General features: G+C 39.8%; 1 protein-coding gene across 1 annotated transcript in view; it reads right to left on the bottom strand.

Annotated features, from left to right (window-relative positions):
* STPG2 (sperm tail PG-rich repeat containing 2) overlaps window positions 1-18,827 on the bottom strand; it is a 975,224-nt gene that overhangs the window by 882,230 nt on the left and 74,167 nt on the right. Inside the window, exon 5 of the mRNA XM_088464461.1 lies at window positions 6,194-6,309. Within this exon, the coding sequence (XP_088320587.1) occupies window positions 6,194-6,309 (116 nt within the window). The remainder of the gene's footprint in view (window positions 1-6,193; window positions 6,310-18,827) is intronic.

Here is an 18,827-nt window from a genome sequence, read left to right as displayed (position 1 = left end):
CCAAGAAGAAATTATTCTGTTAATGTGAGAGTGGTTTGCTATCCTGATAAATCAAGCAGGCGTTTAAACTAAGTTACAGTGTAAGCATTGTCTTGAAGGTGTCACTGGGGTGTAAAGGTATAACCTGTTCACTCTCCTTTTTAAACAAATGTACAAGTTTAAGATTCTCCAGTAAATTCCATCCAACATGAATCTACCGCCCATTACCCCTCCATTACATGACAGGAATCCACGCGTGTTGGGAGAACTCACCCTTGCCAGTGCTGCACTGCTGGCATTGACAACATGGGAAGTTCAAGCTGTGTAGATCACTGCCTGTCAGCACTTGTGTTGGAAAGTGACACAATACAGTTTGAATTCAAACAAAGAAATAAGTTAGGAACTAATGTTAAAATATGGATTTAGTACAAGCTGAATTTCATTGTCCTCTCTTTCATTTGGCCCCAACACCTGTGTTTGGGAAATCATATGAATACATATTAACACTTTGCTGTTTGTTCCGGTATGAGCACAATACTAATTAGACATGTCAGGATACCACACCACTGAACATGAAACAATTTGGTGCCCTCTTATTAAGGAATTGTCTATACCATACCAATATTTCACTGCTCCCTCAGGGAGTTCATGCAGAGTGCCAGTGTGGGCATGTGTGGTGATGCAATTCTTGTCATCACGACCCTGCCCCCAGCTGCAAAATGCTGCCATTTATAGCATCATGCAGCTGAGGCAGGGATATAATAGTCATACCTTCATCTCTGCTGCTTCAATTGGTAAGTGGATGGCATCTGGTAGGGGGAGCCAGGGAGAACTCACTGAAATTCAGTAGTCTCCCAGTCATTTCAGTAGAATAAGTAAGTATGGTTTATACCTTAATCGAAAATCACCACTGAGCTTCTGGCACTTTACTAAACAGTGTGAGTAAAAATACATTCCCCACATCGGAGCAATTCAGTTGCTCCGATGCGGGGAAAGCTGCTCTGAAAAGCAGCTGTCCCTGTGATACCTAAAGCTGTTATCGAAGTAGCAGGGGATGCAATCGGGAAGCCGGCTGACATTATACCGACAGCCGGCTTCCCGACTGTCATATCCCGGCGAGGGTGAAATGTGCGGCGTCTAGATGTAGACGCCGCACATTTCACCAACGCCGGGAGACCGGCGCCCGGCATCCCGATCGATGGGATGCTGTCCGCCGCGAGCGCATAGCATCGGGGGGGAGGGTTATGTTTAGGGCTCCCGGGGAGGACTTAGGGTTAGGCACCCCCCGGGAGGTTAGGGTTAGGCTAGGGGGAGAGAGGGTTAGGGTTAGGCACCCCCGGGGGAGGTTAGGATTAGGCACCCCCTGGAGGACTTAGGTTTAGGCAGTGGGGAAGGGGGGGTTAGGTTTAGGCACTTAGAGGGGGGATTAGGGTTAGTAACTTTGGGGGGGGGGTTAGGCACCCCTAAGGGAGGGTTAGGGTTAGGGGAGTAGGTTAGGTGAAGGTTAATACTTACCTAGGGACGATCGGGATTTCCAGTGCTGTCGGGCTGCCGCTGCCGGGATCTGTTCCAGTGTTGGGCTGCCGCTTCCGGGAATCGAACCGCCGGCCGCATTTCGTACCGATTCCAGTAGTAGCGATACTTATCCTTGTCCCAGTATATTAAACAAAATGTTCTCAGGTGTTTCCAATTTATGTTGGAGATGCAATGGGAGTTTGGGTTCTCCTCTTTATATATGGTGGCTCTGTCCTTCATTGGCATCTTTTTGGCAACCGGTCATCCAAATTACTTAGGATATTGTTGGCAAGGGGGCTCCCAGTGGACCGGAGTTCTGGGTTTTGAATGTAATATCCTGGCCTATCTCCAAGTACAAAAAGTCTCTTTTACGACTTATGAATAGTGCCGCTAAGGCAGTTATACCAGTTAAATGGAGGTCAGCATCACCCCCAACCATCAAAGATTGGTTGAACTGAAAAGATATGTATATAATTTTTGGAAGAAATGTCTCTGACTGCAACAGATCATCTTTCTAATTTACAGCCACATGGTTTTATTGGCCAGAATTTAAAGATTCTGCCAAATATAAAGCCTTAATGGTTTAATCTGGTTTCTTTGGTGTACCTCTCTATCAACTGATTGTTATAGCTGTTGGAGACCTAGGTCCCTCTTTCCGTCCCCCTTCCTATACCTCTTTTTTTTTTTTTTTGTCATTTTGTTTCTTCTTTTTTTTGTTTGTATTGATTGTTTTATAATATTATTTTGGAAACTGGATGTATCTTTGTCAAATGTTTATTGTTTAAGTTTGACATATTTGTGACCATTTTTGATTTGTACATCCTTAAATACGAGTATAAAAAGAAATATAGCTGTAGATTTTATCATGCAATTGAATGCGATGTTGAATAGCCCCGAGAATGTGCCCGAAGCTATGCAATTGGCCTCGCTGTAAGCCCCTGACTAGAGGATTTCTGCTTGAACCTCAGGAGGGTGCTAAATACAACTAAACTAGTGCTGCAATGCTAGTTTACCGCGTGCCTAACAGCATTACACTCAGCACTTAAGCCAGAGAATGTGGGGTGTGGTGCCTAGGGGGCTGCACCATCGCTAACCCACAGTCCTTGCATTTGGCTTGCAGGGTGCCTGGAATGGTACTTGCAGCCAGAATTGCTATTGCAGAGCTGCCCAGAGTGTCCTGTGGATGCTCCGGGCACACACCTTCAGCCTGTACAGTCACCTGGAGCATACTCAGGATGCTCCAAACAGTACTGTACTTCCCTGTGCTGGTGGATCCAACCCCTTGATGCCACATGTTCAGGGGTTGGGGTTGGCCCAGGAAACTGTACCACCCTGCTCTAGCACAGTTAGTCAGTGCTATTTTATTGTCCCCCTAAACACTATATTAACCAAGTGGTCCCTTCAAGCTCCAGTCCTACACTGCCCCTAATGTTTATTTTTTTCAGATGAACCTGTCCCCACATGCAGGCTACACACTTCTTCACTAGCACAATTCCGTATTGGGAGCCACGGAGCACTTGTTCCAGGTGCCATGGCTCTACGCTACAATCTGCTTGTTAGTAACTGTTTAATGAGAGGCGTTCTATTATACACAGCTATTAATGCTGCAGGGTTAGTGCTGGAACCAATGAACTAGCTATAGATCTGTCCTCATATATTGTTGCTGCAGATGCATTAAAATAGCCCCTCCCGAGCAGCCTTTGCAACAAGCATACGGCAGTCGGCACCCCGCCCATACACACAGCACGATGAGCAGATATACTGTATCAGCCATCGGCTGTGCTGCACAGCCTACGCGATATGTCTGTGAACTATGTCGTTCACAGACATATCGTCTGTACACACTGGCCGACGTACAATTAAATGGCCGGCAATGTGCACCAGGAGACTGTTTTGCTAAATTTAATATGCAACACTTGTATGTCTGTGTGCGACTGAGGGCCTGATTCAGCACGGACCGCACGGCTGCGTTTGCACACACCCGCTAGCTGCAAAAATATGCAAATGAATGCAATCGTACGGCAACCGCAGCACTATACCAAGACGCCCATCATTGTATAAAACCGCCCACTTCCCATGACATGCATCCGCAAGTCAGCAAAAACATCGGTAACATTGAGTACATCAGAACCATTCGCACAGTTGTGGATGACCTGACCTTACCTCACAAACTGCTAAACTTCCTGTCGCCATCTAGACCTATAGCTTAATTATGCTCGCCCCTGTAACGGTGTTCAAACGCACAGACACGCCTGCGTTCCACCGACCTTCCCCCTCTCCACCCTTAAACGGTCACTTCATGTCAATCACTATGCTATTGGACTGCATGCTCACTGCGATCACTTCCTGATCGCAGTGGCTGGTTCGCGCAACGCATATGCATGCGCAGAGCACAAACATCGACCGGCTGCATGCGAACGCAGCCGTGCAATCCAACCTGAATAAGGCCCTGAGTCTAAATCTGTATACGAAAATTTATGATGCAGTGGACGCGGCTTTTTTACACGCCAAGTTCCGTTTTGCTTCATATACAGACTCAGTTGCACACAGATATACAAATGTTGCATATCAAATTAATCAGCATAGTCTCCTGGTGCATACTAGTCACATCACATTGCAACTATGAAGCATTTTCGGTCAAAAAAGACACCAGAAAGACGCCCAGTGCTAGCAGAGTCACTGAAGACCAGGCAGGAGTCACCTCCCTCCTGCCAGGAGTCTCGCGACACATGGCGTATAGATGTATAAGGACACGTCTGTACATAATGTATGATTTTAAGTTTTATGCTCAAAAATATATCGTTCAATAATTTATTGAACAATATATTTTTGAACATAAAACTTCAAGCATGTGAACATATTAAGTTTGATTGCTCCCCTGACTTTCTGCAATTATATTGGACATCATTATTGTGAATCGATCCTCCTCGGATCCCCGTTGGCACCGCTCTCCCTTCCTAGATGTCTTCTTTCTTCAGGCGCCTCCTTCATGTTGTCCACCGTCCTTCCGGGTCAGCGTGTCATATGATCCGAGGAGGATCGAGTAAAGGGGTAAGTCTCTGTACGGGACGATATATCAGGCTACGAGTTCCACTGGATCTCTAGCCGTGATTATAACCCTGCAGACCATGGTCGGTCAGCCACGGAGTTAAGGTCCTGGGGTAAGCATGTGCCATGCTTGCTACTGGGATCGAACCTGTGGACAGACCAGGCCCGGCCCAGAGCACCAACTACAGTACCATCCACAGTCCACAGCCTCAAAGAAGGCCGACTCCTGCCACTCGAAAGTGCTACACAGCTGCAATGGGTATGTGCACTGACTTTTCATTCAACCATACAGATTAGCGGGATGCCACTGTCTGCCCTATAGTTACACAGTGACTCTAAGTATTTAAGCTTTTATTAATGGAGAAGCACCTAAGAGACGTTGGCCACACAGACTTATATGAAGTCACTTAGATCCAAAAAGGAAGAATCCTGCTGTTTTATGTTTTTTCATGCCTGCATAGTGTATTGTTTACAACTGTGATTTTATATACCTTGAAGTAAATACTGTTACATAAAATCATACAGGTTACATACTATCCTTTACCTACTTATAATAACATTTTCATTCCTATACTCAGTTAAGTATTCTCATTGACATTGATACATGAATACTCAATAGCCTGTATCAGTTATCCTGCAGCCTGTGGATCTGCCTTGATGCACCCTTAGGAAGCTCCTAGGCGTGACATCACAATGTCACATGTTTAGGGGGCGGGGCCAGCACAGAACGCACTACCGCACTACTATGACGAAGTAATGCCATTTATACAGATGTGCTATATGCCTGATTCAGAGATGGACGCAATGTATATGTTGACCCAGTTGAGCGCTTGTCATTGATCTGCGCACTGTGCATGTGTCAATGTTTCATTACCATTGTCACTCCCAGTAAGGATCTATTCATAGGGTGGTTGACAGACAGGGACCGTTTGTGGGCGGCAACGGGGGGGCTACTCAAACACAGGCATGTGTGTCCCATCCTCTGACTGCGATCCTGTATGCAAAAAAAATGGCTTTTCAACGGCGTCTCAGTTTCAGCGGCCATTCTGAGTATAGAGTTACTCAGAACTCTGATAATCGACTGATCTGCGATTGATGCTGCGCCTTTGTGTGGCGGCTGCATCATTTGCATCTTTCACACAGCCACTGTGTACAAATTTTCAACATTAGCGACAGTACAATTTGTGTATATTGTTTCTCTTAGAGGAGATTAGATAGAAGAAGTTTATCTGAACATTACGGTATTGTAGTTTGTGACCAATACTCTGTTGCTGAATCCTTGCTAACCTCATCTGTACTGATTCTCTGGCTTCAATAGCAGGACACGATCCCAGGGCACAGTTTGGCTTCAATTTCTGGCTTTAGTCCCTTACTACAGTTATTTTTATGAAGGCTATATTATCCATTATGCATTATATGAAAACTGTTTTTGACAGATCCTATTTCAGCACTATAGCGGTTAAATCCTAGAATGTAATTCACAATGCAATAAAAACTGCCAGTGCTACAAGCAGGAGCATAAGTACCCATTTAAATGTCTCTTTAGCAAATCAAACTGCTTTGGACCTGTTCTTGAGTAAGCACAATAATAAGTGACATGTTAAGATATAGTTATTAAAAGGCAAAGAAAAGAAATAAAAGTCATACTTACTGGTCTATGTCATATTCCCCTGGGCCAGGTACATCACAGTTTTGTAATTCAGTGCGCTTCCCTGAGTACTTTCCAAAGTGCACACCTCTGTATTTTATTGTTGCATATGTCTCTTTCTTAAAGATAAATAGAAAGAAAACATGATTGTTATACATGTAAATATTCTTTATTTTCCAAGGCTATGCCAGAGAATTTCAATGCAAAGAACAGTACTCTGTAAACATGCATTATACACGCATTTATTCACATAGACTTGAAGCTTTTTTAATTGCTTGTTTATTTGCACAAACTTTTTACTATGACTTTTAAGAATTAAAAACTTGCAATACCCTATATAGAAACACTATCATAGGATTATAAAGATCATTTTTTTCCGCTATTATTTCTCTACTGCATTCTAGAAAATGATAGACAGAATCTGATTGGTTGTAAAAGGTCAACAACACCACTTGACTTAGAAGCTTTAGTAAATCTACCCTCTATACATCTCAATAGCAGCTTATTAGTTATGATCCTCTACTACTTAGAGCTGAAGATCTGAGCATGCATGTTCAGTTTTAAGCGAAAGGCAGCTACTACAGGTGAAGCCCATAATTAGTAGTTCTAGAGTTCTTATCACTTCTCTTCAGGAATTGTTCATAAGAAAGAGCAAGAATGAATTGAATTGCACCCAAACATCCTAATGTCCAGAGAAGAGAGCAAGGTACTACCTATAAATGAAAGAATAAATATTGGATCAATATTGCAAGGCAGGCAAAAAAAATGCCAGAATCTAAAATAACCAGACCATGGGTCCTGACCAACCCAGTTTGGGACTCAAAACGTCACCAAACCCACAATCTTACCTACTGCGTACTACCAACAAATGAGTTATTAATAATATATTCTTTTCTACAACTCTCTATTTTTCTATGCTATCATCAGAGTCAGTGATGTTGTAGTGACGTCATATTGGTGTGACGGTGTATGAACTTCGATAACCTGGAATGCTGAAAACCCATTACATGCAAAGTGTACTACACAACTAGCAATGATCTTCTGCAAGTTCATGGTGTCATCTTTCCTCATTATATTACCAAACTATAGTGTGATTTCTATAAATATGTAGCTTTTCTAAAATCACTGTATAATTTTATATATTGCCTTTTACCATAAGTGGTTTTATAAGAATTAATAAAGGTTTAAGTTGGTTTAAGTTTTATTGTGTCGGCTACTAAAGCAACACAAGAAACATAAGATCTGTGATGGTGTATCTGTTACAAAGTATGCCGATTTATCCCCTACAACACATAATAATCACAGAGAAATTAGACAACCAACTTCTTTATTAATCAAACAACCTATAGATTGTCCTTTCCTTTTTCCAGGATCCCTCAAGTGTAAATAGCAGAAGTGAGCAATAAGCAGCTGTCCAGCTGTTGTTAAACTACAAATCCCAGCATGCCTTGCAACAGTTATAGCATAGCCAAATAGCAAAACTATGGCAAGGCATGCTGGGATGTGTAGTTCTACAACACCTGGGATGCGGCTAATTGCCCAATCCTAGTCAAGAGCAAGAGTTTTACCGCTAGGACTACTGATGGTTCCCAACATCAAGAGTGAATTACTTCATCTAATTGTTAAAAAAGGATCACGTATGAATGGGGCAGCCCATAATAAGTCTTGTCAAAGGTTGCTTTAAAGTCATGCAGAGATATTTGACTAAACTGGTCAGGTCATATTCTTACAACTAGGCCTGTTACAGAGCTGCTTTCATCTATTCCTGCATTTTATTATTGCCATTCCTTTGTAACTCTTATTTTAAAATGCTATGTCATGTTTATTTGATAACTATTTAACTGACAATATAATGTTATGGTTATTATTTACTTGTTGTAATATGTATTACATGATAATTTAAAGTTACTGTTTTGCTATCCTTTATCTTTAAGGAAGAGGTCCCTGAGAACAAAGATTGGTCCCTCAATCTTTCAAATGAGAGAGGCTGCAACTAAACCATCCTCAAAATATGTAGTCAAACTTTAACTCAAGTTAAGAAAAATAAGGAAAACTATGTTTCCAAAATGTAATGAACCTTCATTTCTACTCCATGGTTTCAATCATCTTTGGTTAGCTAGTGGGATAACTCATCACGGAGTTGTAGCCACTTTTTAAAAAAAGGGTATTACTATTATCTTGCGATATAATACATACTTCATACTTCAGGAAACTGTATTATTTGGGTTGGCACTAGTGCAGGTAATAATAATCACCGTAGTTGTGATTTCAAAAGTATCCCCGGTTGTCAAATGGTTTGATCTAAATCCAAGAAAAAATATTTTTAAAAATGCGTAATTCATATTCTCTTCTAGACCACTGGTTGTTGTTGCAAGATATATTTATGTCTGTTGATGCTGCTTACATTAATACCTTAAATGGAAAGGATCATAAAAGTGTCTTCTTTGTTTGCATAATACTTTGGGAGCAAATTATTCTCCTATAAGGATGCTTCAGTCCTACTTTCTAAAAGGGGATAATCACAAACCACTACTTCAAACATCTTTAAAAGGTAAACAAAAAGAAAGTTCACGTAATTTAACTTTCCCAAAGAGACTTTTACATACTAAAAATCAGACTTTAGTCACATGCAAGTTTTTACCTACGAAAAGTCGAAACAATTGGAACTTTTACTTAAAATATCAAACTAATCAGCATATTTATGGATACTTCAAAGGTATTATTACTGGGAAAATAGACCTCATACACTTCTAGCTAAAAAAAAAACTGTCCCCTGCTAATAATATGAATAGCTACAGCTATTACAGTTTATTGTGAAAAAGCATTTTAAGATCTCTTCATAATTAAAAATGTTTTATGGTTTCTTTACTAATTGATATGCACCAATATGCACCAATGCAGGCTTTCATAAATGACACTTGGAAAACATTACACCTTAATCAAGCAACACTTGCACTACCGAAATTTCTTATTTAAGAGGATATTAGGAAATTGATCACGTCATTAGAAAATCCACTGATGGTCCAGATGGCTTTAGATCCCTATATTAATAGACACATTGAAAGTTATTGGTTCAGGCTCTCTCTTAGCTATCTAATTAGATGATGAATTAATCATCTTTACTTCTAGAAGATTTGTTCGACTTTTATCTAAGGGTGATTCTAAGAAGGAGGATAGAGGCCTTAGTGGTCTATGTACTAAGCATTGGAGAGAGATAAAGTGGACAAAGATAAAGTGCCAACCAGTGTATGAAAAATAACAGGAGCTGATTGGTTGGTACTTTATCTCTGTCCACTTAGACCACGTAGAAGATTCAAACTTCTTCACAACATTATTCACATAACAAAAGTATCTAAACAATATATATGTCTTCTAATATTGTGCATTCATAAATACACAATTAGTAACATTGTAAAACTGAAAAAAAGTGCACTGGGTATTTACATTTTGTCCTTATCATAATCCCTTTGCATTTCTGAGAATACTGGCAATCAGTCAAGAAAGATTCAAGTGCATTGTGTAGTTAAACAAGTGTGCCCTTTATTCCCATCGGTGTCAGCAATAGTGATGGAACTCCAGGCAAAGCTATAAGATATGATAAGTCAAATGTGTTTTTGTAAATGGTATGAAGTGTACAAATAATTTATTTGCAGATAATGCGTTGATGACAGGATAAAAATGGTTACTAACTGCGCTCTATAGTCACCAACAATATGTTATGTGAATGCGTATAAGATGACCACCCTTTAGTGACCCACAACATGGAGGCAGACCCAGTTTAATGATACCCATAGCAAAGGGACACCATAATAAGGGGATAGGGAGGATTGATGGGATACAATGCACATAAGAATACACAGCAACATAGGGCTTGTAAATTTAAAACAATTATGTACCCAGTACATTTTATTCACACAAATATATTATGAACACTGGACCAATCATATCACCACTAGAGAGATCCAATGGGACACTATTGGATCTGATCCATATGCTACTTAAGAACGACCCGATCAACACTCAACATTCACCTATATCCCCAGAGGAAGGCCCGTAGGCCAAAATGCGACATTGCTACATTCTGTTGATTTAAGGAACATCAGTTACTACTTCAAAGTGGGAGTCTGGCATCTAGCCAGCACCCACGATCATGTGACCAAACCCGAAAGTAGTCAGGAGGAGTCCGGCGCTGCGTTCAGCAAGCTTGGGCTGGAGTGGAGGTTCCCACAATGTGTCCTCCGCAGAGACCATCTTGGGGTATTTGCACCCGCAGTCAGGCACTTCCAGACTAGAGACCCTGCAGCTAGCCAGTTCATTGTGAACCGGAGGAGTATCAAGACTGGAGAAGTAAGCCATAGAGTGGAACAACAGTGCAGACACCATCAGGCATATAGACTACGTGGACATCAACAGACATCCTGGGTAGAAGAATGCCCAGTGACGAAGAAGTGCACCACAATCACAGAAGATAAGCGGGATGCCGCTCCACAGGAAAGGTAAAGGTACCCACAAGGACTTTATTAAGCTAAGGACGTTTACACTAACTGTGGCATACCACAATCCTCAGACAATATTTGCACATGTTTAAATCCTCCTGTACACTGTGTAGACATGGCGATATGAGAACATACTGTACAACCCCCTGTGCTCAAATTAAGCACTATGATTGGTGGTTATAATCGCTTAAATAAAAATAAGTTAGCCCAGTAGATATTTTGTAGTCATCTTTATGCATTCACATAACATATCATTATTGGTGAAGGTAGAGCGCAGTTAGTATCCATTTTTATCCTGTTATCCTGGGTCAGGGCGACCTTCTCTAAACTGCAGCACACCTTGGACCCCCACATAGATCCAGTGCACAGGGCTCCCCATTATATCTATATATGTTTTGATGACAGTAACCAATCCTGTTCCCTCAATCCCTAATCTCCATCTGTATTTACATAAATTCTAACAATAACACTGCACTGCAAATAAATGAAAGTCTGTGGCCTTGAATGTCAATTTATATACACTTGCTAAGACAGAAATTAAGCATCAGTTTCATTCTACTTGGCAACCAAAATATTTTAAATATTTAAGGATAAATATATCATCTGAACAAAACAAAATTCTCATTAAGGGAATTACTTTAAACAACAAAAAAAATTGATGGTTACATTGTATCAATTCTACCAAGATCACATTACTACCTCATATTATGTAATTTTGCTGTGTTATCCATTTAAATTCAGCAGCAAAGTCTGAAGTCCTTACAAAGAGACATAATAAGATATATTAGAAATAATACATCTTCAAGAATTGCAAAAGAGGTACAGTAATCTTCAGACTGTGGTGGATCTAGCATTCTAATTTATGACATTATTTTAGGGCAACAAGATTGATACCAATACTAGAATACTAGAAATTGCGGGAACAACGTCTGTTTTTGGGGGATGCCTGCAAAACTTAAGTAACCCCTAAAGATAAAAAGGGGTGACCTGCAGTTGACGTTCATTCGCAAAAGCAGCCCCAATAGGTTTCTACGGGGACTCTTAAAATATGAAATAGACATACCTTGGCCCCGATAGCTAATGCCAATATGTGGCAAAAAGGAATTAAAATTTTGGGGAGTAGAGCGCACTTAATAATAACAATTCTCATTAGAATCATTAGTAGTTATGGAATATATCTTGCAGAAAATGATTTGATTGTATATTATTCACCATAATCAAAGTATTTTTCTTTTTCCTTCTTCAAATTAATCTCTTAAAATTTTGGGCTAGGTGAAAAGTATTTTTAATCTTAAAGAAACTAAGAGTGGCTAATTCCCATCATTGGATAAACCAATAAACCATGAATTTCCCCAATGAGATATTATGTTTTGAGAACAACAGAGGGTTATCTTAGAAGAGGGCGCATGGACTTTATGACCTTTACATCAATTATATAAGATAAATATATGCCCATCTTTGACTCTCCAAAGATGGGCATGGCTCATGGCCATAGAGGGAAGATCACAAAATGGGACATTTAATCACAATATAACTTATAACCATAATAGTGATAAAAAAATTTATAGCAAGTTTAAAATGGAAATCTATTTTTGGAGAAGGGCTGGAAAATTAAAACTTTAAAAGTATTTCTGAAACCTATAAAAAAAACTTAGCTTTTAAAGCTTTTAAAATGTTTCATTCATTGTAAAGAGTCCCTGCAAAGCTGAATAAGATGTATAGACATGTCCTATATACTTGTTTCTGTAAGATTTTCTAAGCCACTTCTAATATCCTTGTATTAAATTGACAGACATCGTTTGTTAAGAAATATGTAAAGGCTAGAGACTGCATCTGATGAGCCAAATCATTAGTCATCTAATTTGCATATTAATTCATGATGTTATATAAGACAAGCATCGGTATAAGTATTCTATACCCTATAATATGTAAGTGTACCACAGGAATACTGCAGTGATGACACTCATACAATAAATAATTTACAATTTATACATATACTGTAAATGAGAGATTAGCGGTTCGGTTTTGACTCAGTTCTTTTCTCCAAATTAGCACAAGAGCGGATTTATCTTATTGGCAATCCAAAACACATGAGAGCCAGACAGCCAATAAGATTCTGTTTTTGAGATACGAACATAACCGAGTAAAACCGAACCACTTCTCGTAATATAAGTATGTGACTTGTGAATTAAAGAGTAGGCTTTTCTGAGTTATTTACATAACTTACATTTTTCTTCCAAACTAGTTTTCTTTTCAATCTTTTACAATGATTAAAACAGAAACTTTAAAATAAAGGAAGCTTTGCTCAAATAAAGAAAATCTAGATGATTGATCCTAATAAATACAGATGAAGCCAATGTCAAAGAAGAAGTATTTCCAGCTATCAATGCTATAGTATAATCATTTGGTTTCAAAAATAAAATTGCTTAGTCTTTTCCTATACATTATAAGCTACCCCTATTACAAGATCTTACCTACATACACTGTAGCTTGTATTGATCTGTGGATAGAGTCAATGTACATTTATTGTAATTATAAGAAAAGGAACTCAAGCATATTTCCCTTTCTTAAGTGGTTTGAAGGGAGCCTACTCGTTTGTAAGTGAACACATTAAATACAATCTATGTCATCCTATGATGGTTGAAATCACTGCATTAAAATAATATAAATTGACTAATACTTAACTGAGAAGCCAAAGAAATAAGTATTACTCAGGTAAAATAAAATCACATTTGTAATTGAATTAAATAGCCTTTTAAAAATACTGACATGTACAGAAGAAAATTGATGCTCTATTAATAACATTAAATCACTGCGTACTTTGTGCCAAGAAGTGTTGACAATATCCACTTCAAGGTCACTGTCAGCTTGGGAACTCATTACCAAATAAAATATGGCTTAATTGAAGCAAACTCAGCAAGGATCTACATTATTTTAAGTGAACATTGTAATATAACTCTAAGAAGAATTACTAATCACCACTCCTGGTGACAACAAAATGGATGAAGAGGTGCTCTGTAACTTTTTCCTCTGACTTTTCACAATTAAATATGGAAATAGATTCAGCAAAGAATTAAAAGTCTTGGAGTGCATTCATTTAGGCACTAATGGACTGCCTTCTAGTATGGCTGCACACAGGTAGTTCACAGTGTGTTTCCAACGCTACCTCATATGTCAGTGTCGAAACTAGCAGCAGAAAGCAATTTCACATCTTGCTTAGAAAATTACACTGTTTAATCTTACATGAAGAGAGTCTATTATCAAAATCCTGTGGAATGATCTTTATGTTCAAAAAAGTATGGAAAGACATCTGATATACGAGTATCTCTCTCTCTCTATATATATATATGTGTGTATGTATATATATATACATATATATATATATATATATATACAGGTTGAGTCTCCCATAGCCAAAATGGGTATTTTGGATATCAGAATATTCCGTATTTTGGAATATTTGTATACCGTATTGAAATGTCTTAGGAATAGGGCCCAAATCTAAACACAGAATGCATTTATGGTTCATGTACACCTTATACACACAGCCTGATGGTAATTGTATACATTATTTTCAATAATTTTGTGGTTCAAACAAAGTTTGTGTGCATACATGAAATTAATTTATGTTTCATATACACATTATACACAAAGCCTATAGGTCATTTTATACTTTATTTTTAATAATTTTGTGCCTTTTGTGTACATTGAACCATCAAAAAGCAAAGGTTTCACTATCTCAGTCATGCTGAATATATTCCGTATTTCTGAATATTTGGATATGGGAGACTCATCCTGTACTATATGAATATATATATGGCCCATAACACTGAGGTTTGATCATTAATACAGATGTGTGCAGACCCAAATTGCATGTCTCAAATAAGGACACATAGGAAAATCCAGTACCTTTTGTCCACCTTATAAATCCAGATATGTAGCTCCATTATATTAGTTAAAAGTATAAAGTGGGATTTATAACAAGTATGCTTGGTGGCTGTTAATCACTCAGTAAATCACCTTACTGTAAATGTCAGCCTCTTTATATGTCACCTTAATTTACTATCAAGTCACTATGTTATGCTCTGTATAATAGCAATTATAATACATGTAAAGATGGTTCTATCTAAAGAGATCTTAGTCCACTTATGTTATATATTCTTCTTCCCTGCTAATTGTAGTGACTCAAATAAACAATGCTGCTAATTTCCATTTTTTGCCGACTTACATATATTGGCACCTATGCTGAGCTGAATGCAAGTCTGCCGTGTCTGTTCTAGCATTGTGTACAAGGAATTAGATGGGATATTCACCAGTATGCAGAGTTATACTGTACACATATGCTTGGTTACATAGCTGTCATCATCATCATCAGTGCGCACTTGCACCAGTATTATGCTGATCTGCAGAGCTGGAATTGGAACCTAAAACTCAGTGAAAGCCCCTGCTCCAGATACACAGAACTAGAGACCAGACACCTGCAACCACTATTATGCTAGAAGGAGATCTGGATGCTTGTGGTATGTGGTAGAGAGACAGCAGAAAGGTGAACACAGTGAAGATGGTAATGCAGAGTACTTGTTGGAGATCAGGCACCAATAGTAATGCAAATTGCTTTTTGGAGATCCGGCACTGATGATAACATAGAGTGTTTTGTTGGTGATCAGGCACTGAGTGAAGCAGGGCGTACTGTATGCAGGAAATCAAACACTTGCAAAGTCACCACACTGGAAGACAGGCACTAAGTGTAACAGGCACTTGCTAGAGATCAGGCACTTTGTGTAACAGTGCAGAGCAGAAGATACAGGTATAGAGCAGGAGCTACTGGAACCTGGAGCAAGAGAGTAATCTTCTTCCATAGAAGTGAGCTCTTCTGGCAATGAATAAATCACTGCAGCAGGTTTATATATAGGTAGATCTTATCACCTATTGGTAGAGTGAGTCATGTGAGCACAACTCTGGATCCTATTGAACTGTAGAAATCACCTGACAGTAATCCAACATGGCTGTGCCCATGCAGCCGGACAGTTTGTATACAATGGAGAGGATGCACTTTAGGAGCACCGTTGACAGGCAGAAGAGCCAGCAACAATAATGTAATTACAAGTTACCACTTTCAACAGTTCAAGTAAAAGATCGATTGCACAGTCTCTTACACAAATTCAAAATCTTCACAGGAAGAATAAATTAATCATCCTCTTATTATTGTCTCATGAAATGCAAATCTTTTTCCCTAAGTAAGTAGCCCTCAAACAATGTTCGACTCTCAAAAAGTGGGACACTATTTTTTCTATATTGCGGGTTATTCTAAGAGTGTGGTGAAGTGAAGGCTCTTTTTGTGTCACACAGGCAGCTAATACAAGAGTGTGCGCACTATAGATCATTATTTGTAAATTTGGCAACCATGATGTGACAGTCCCGGACAAGATAAGTGGGCTAAGACACTGATGTGTGACATGGAGATGTGACAGAGATAAATAGGACTCTGCATTGACCATATTTGTTAACATTTGGTCCCAGAGCATGTCCAGTGCGAAATCACACAAGGTACGCTCCAAAAATGGGTCTGGATTTTCTACTTTGTGTTTAGCAGATGCCCATCATTTGCAGATGGTATGTACTGATAACTTTATAACAGTCACACAAGAATGTGATATTTCTACTAAAGTTAAAAAAATCATTTAACATACACTGTGCCAAAAGTCATGGGATAGCAGTATGTAAAGGTATTGGTAGGTGATGTCATCATACTGTGACATCTTGGAAATGCCCAGACCTGGATCAGCAGTAATCTGACATCTCATGAGTCAGTTTAAACAACTAGGCTGCTCATGGCAAGGCAAAGTGAAGTATCAGAGTTCGAATGGGGCATGATAGTGGGTGCCCGACAGATAGGACATTCTATTTACAAAGTTGTACGGACATTCAACATTCCTCAATCTACAGTGTTACATGTGTACCAGGAATACCTCATGGAAGGAACTACCACCCATCATGGACAGCACAGTGGCCAACCACGGGTGCTTAATAATGGCGACCAGTGGCTCTGGACAGAATTTCGGTGGTAACAGACAAGTGATACTTTCGCAAACCACATCCACATTCAATGCAGTTACCAGACACATATCCAGCAGGTCAGTGCAGCGTTCTTTAGCTTCTATGGGATAAGGGAGCAGGAGACAGACCAGAGTGCCCCTGTTAACACCACCGGACACAGCACCTCACCTCCGGGAAGAGTCTGATTAATCGTGAACATCGAGGGCCATCGGAGCTGCTCGCAGCGCTTGGGGTTGACCTAACCTACCCCAAGCACTGCGAGCAGTTCAGACTAAAAAACAACCAAGTCATGTGTACAATGACGCTACTTTGCTAATTATACACACCCATTAAACGCTGTTCTGACAGTCAGACATGCCTGCGTTCGCACATCCACTCCCCCGTTCACAAGCACCTTCCCCTGTTACCACCCACAGACGGCACTATCTGTCACTCAAAGCAGCGACCTGAAAGTGGCTTGCGAGCTACCATAATCAGATTGCAACGAATGACTTGCGCACGCGCACTGTGAATTATACGCATGCGCAGATGTGCAAATATCGCTCCCAGCGAGCGAGTGTGCCCTAGCGAGCGGCTCTGAATGAGGTCCATTGACTGGCTTCAAATAAACCAGATGGCAAGTCAACCAGAGGACAAAGCCAGTAGCAATTATGATCCTCTGGAGACAGAGTCTATATTTATTATGTAATTTACAGGGAAAAATACACAACAAAGAACTTTTGCCAAAAGTTCAATATTGCTGAGATCTTTATATGAAGTTATGATTAATAGAAATAATAGTATGGTAATATAACTTTGCTCAGGAAGTTAAATCACAACAATGTGTTCCTATATTGTGAGCACTTTTGTTATTATAGTGTTTGGTATGAATATTTTATTGGTAGCATCTTTCCAAAAGAGATATATCTTAATTTTAGGAAATGTTAATTGAAAAATATTTTGACCACAGAGTTATGAAATCAGAATGTCATAATACAAAAAATGTTATCCACTATTTTCATCCAATTGTCCTCTCCAATTAGCATCTGGACTGCCTTTCTATGTGGTCTAATAAGTGGTAAAGGTTTATTAGCCCTCCAAATAAGATAGCAAATTAGACTTTGGGAATCAATCAAATTGAACTAAGCCTTGTAGAGAGATAAAGTGTAGAGAGATAAAGTACCAACATATCAGCTCCTAACTGTCACTTTACAGGCTGTGTTTGAAAAATGACAGGAGTTGATTGGTTGGTACTTTGGGCCTGATTCAGACTGGGGAATAGAGTGAGATATCTCTCGCAACTGATCATCTTGGTGAAACCATGCTGCACTGCAGGTGGGGCAGATTTAAAATGTGCAGAGAGATTAATAACCCTTTTACACTGGCGCTAAAACCCGGGTTGTTGCAGGGTTAACCCAGGCAGCTCCCTGGTGTAAAAGGGGAGAGGGTTGGATCGCCGGGTCGAGTGACCCGGCAATCCAACCCAGGTAAATAGCAGGGTTTAACACGGCCGTAGCCCGTGAATCCCTGCTGTGAGAACAGCGCACTCCGGGTCACGATGACCTGGAGTGCGCTGCTAGACGGCCGATTGGTCCGGCTTCAGTGGCGCTTGGAGATGACGTCATTTCCAAGTGTCTACTTTCACGCCGGGAAAGCCGGGTCTGTGCAGACCCGACTCCGATATGAGCGGCGACAACTCGGGAATATCCCGAGTCGGCGCCGGCTAAATTCCGGGTCTGATCCGGATAGGAACTCTGTTCCAACTCCGGGTCAGACACGGAATTTTGGTGGAAAAGAGGTATTAGGTTTGGGAGGAGTGTTTCCAAACTGACATCTAAATTGTAGAGTAATAATAAAGTTGTTCAGTATTTGTGAGCTACATGCAAAATCAGCCAGTATTTACCCCACATGTAAAAAAATGTATGTATTTACACCCCTTGCATTGCAATATGGTTTGTTCAGGTTCACAGTTGAGAGAGATATCTCACTCTATTCCCAACTCTGAATCAGGCCCTTTATCTTCATCCACCTTCTCTCTCTCCAAGGCTTAGTACATCTACTCCTATATCTTTATTTTTCCAGCTTTCCCCCAGGCAGATTATACT

The sequence above is a fragment of the Taudactylus pleione genome, unplaced genomic scaffold (genome assembly GCF_031769625.1).
Source record: "Taudactylus pleione unplaced genomic scaffold, aTauple2 ptg000055l, whole genome shotgun sequence".
Lineage (NCBI taxonomy): Eukaryota > Metazoa > Chordata > Amphibia > Anura > Myobatrachidae > Taudactylus > Taudactylus pleione.
The sequence above is the reverse complement of the archived record's forward strand: the minus strand, read 5'-3'. Positions and strand labels throughout refer to the sequence as shown.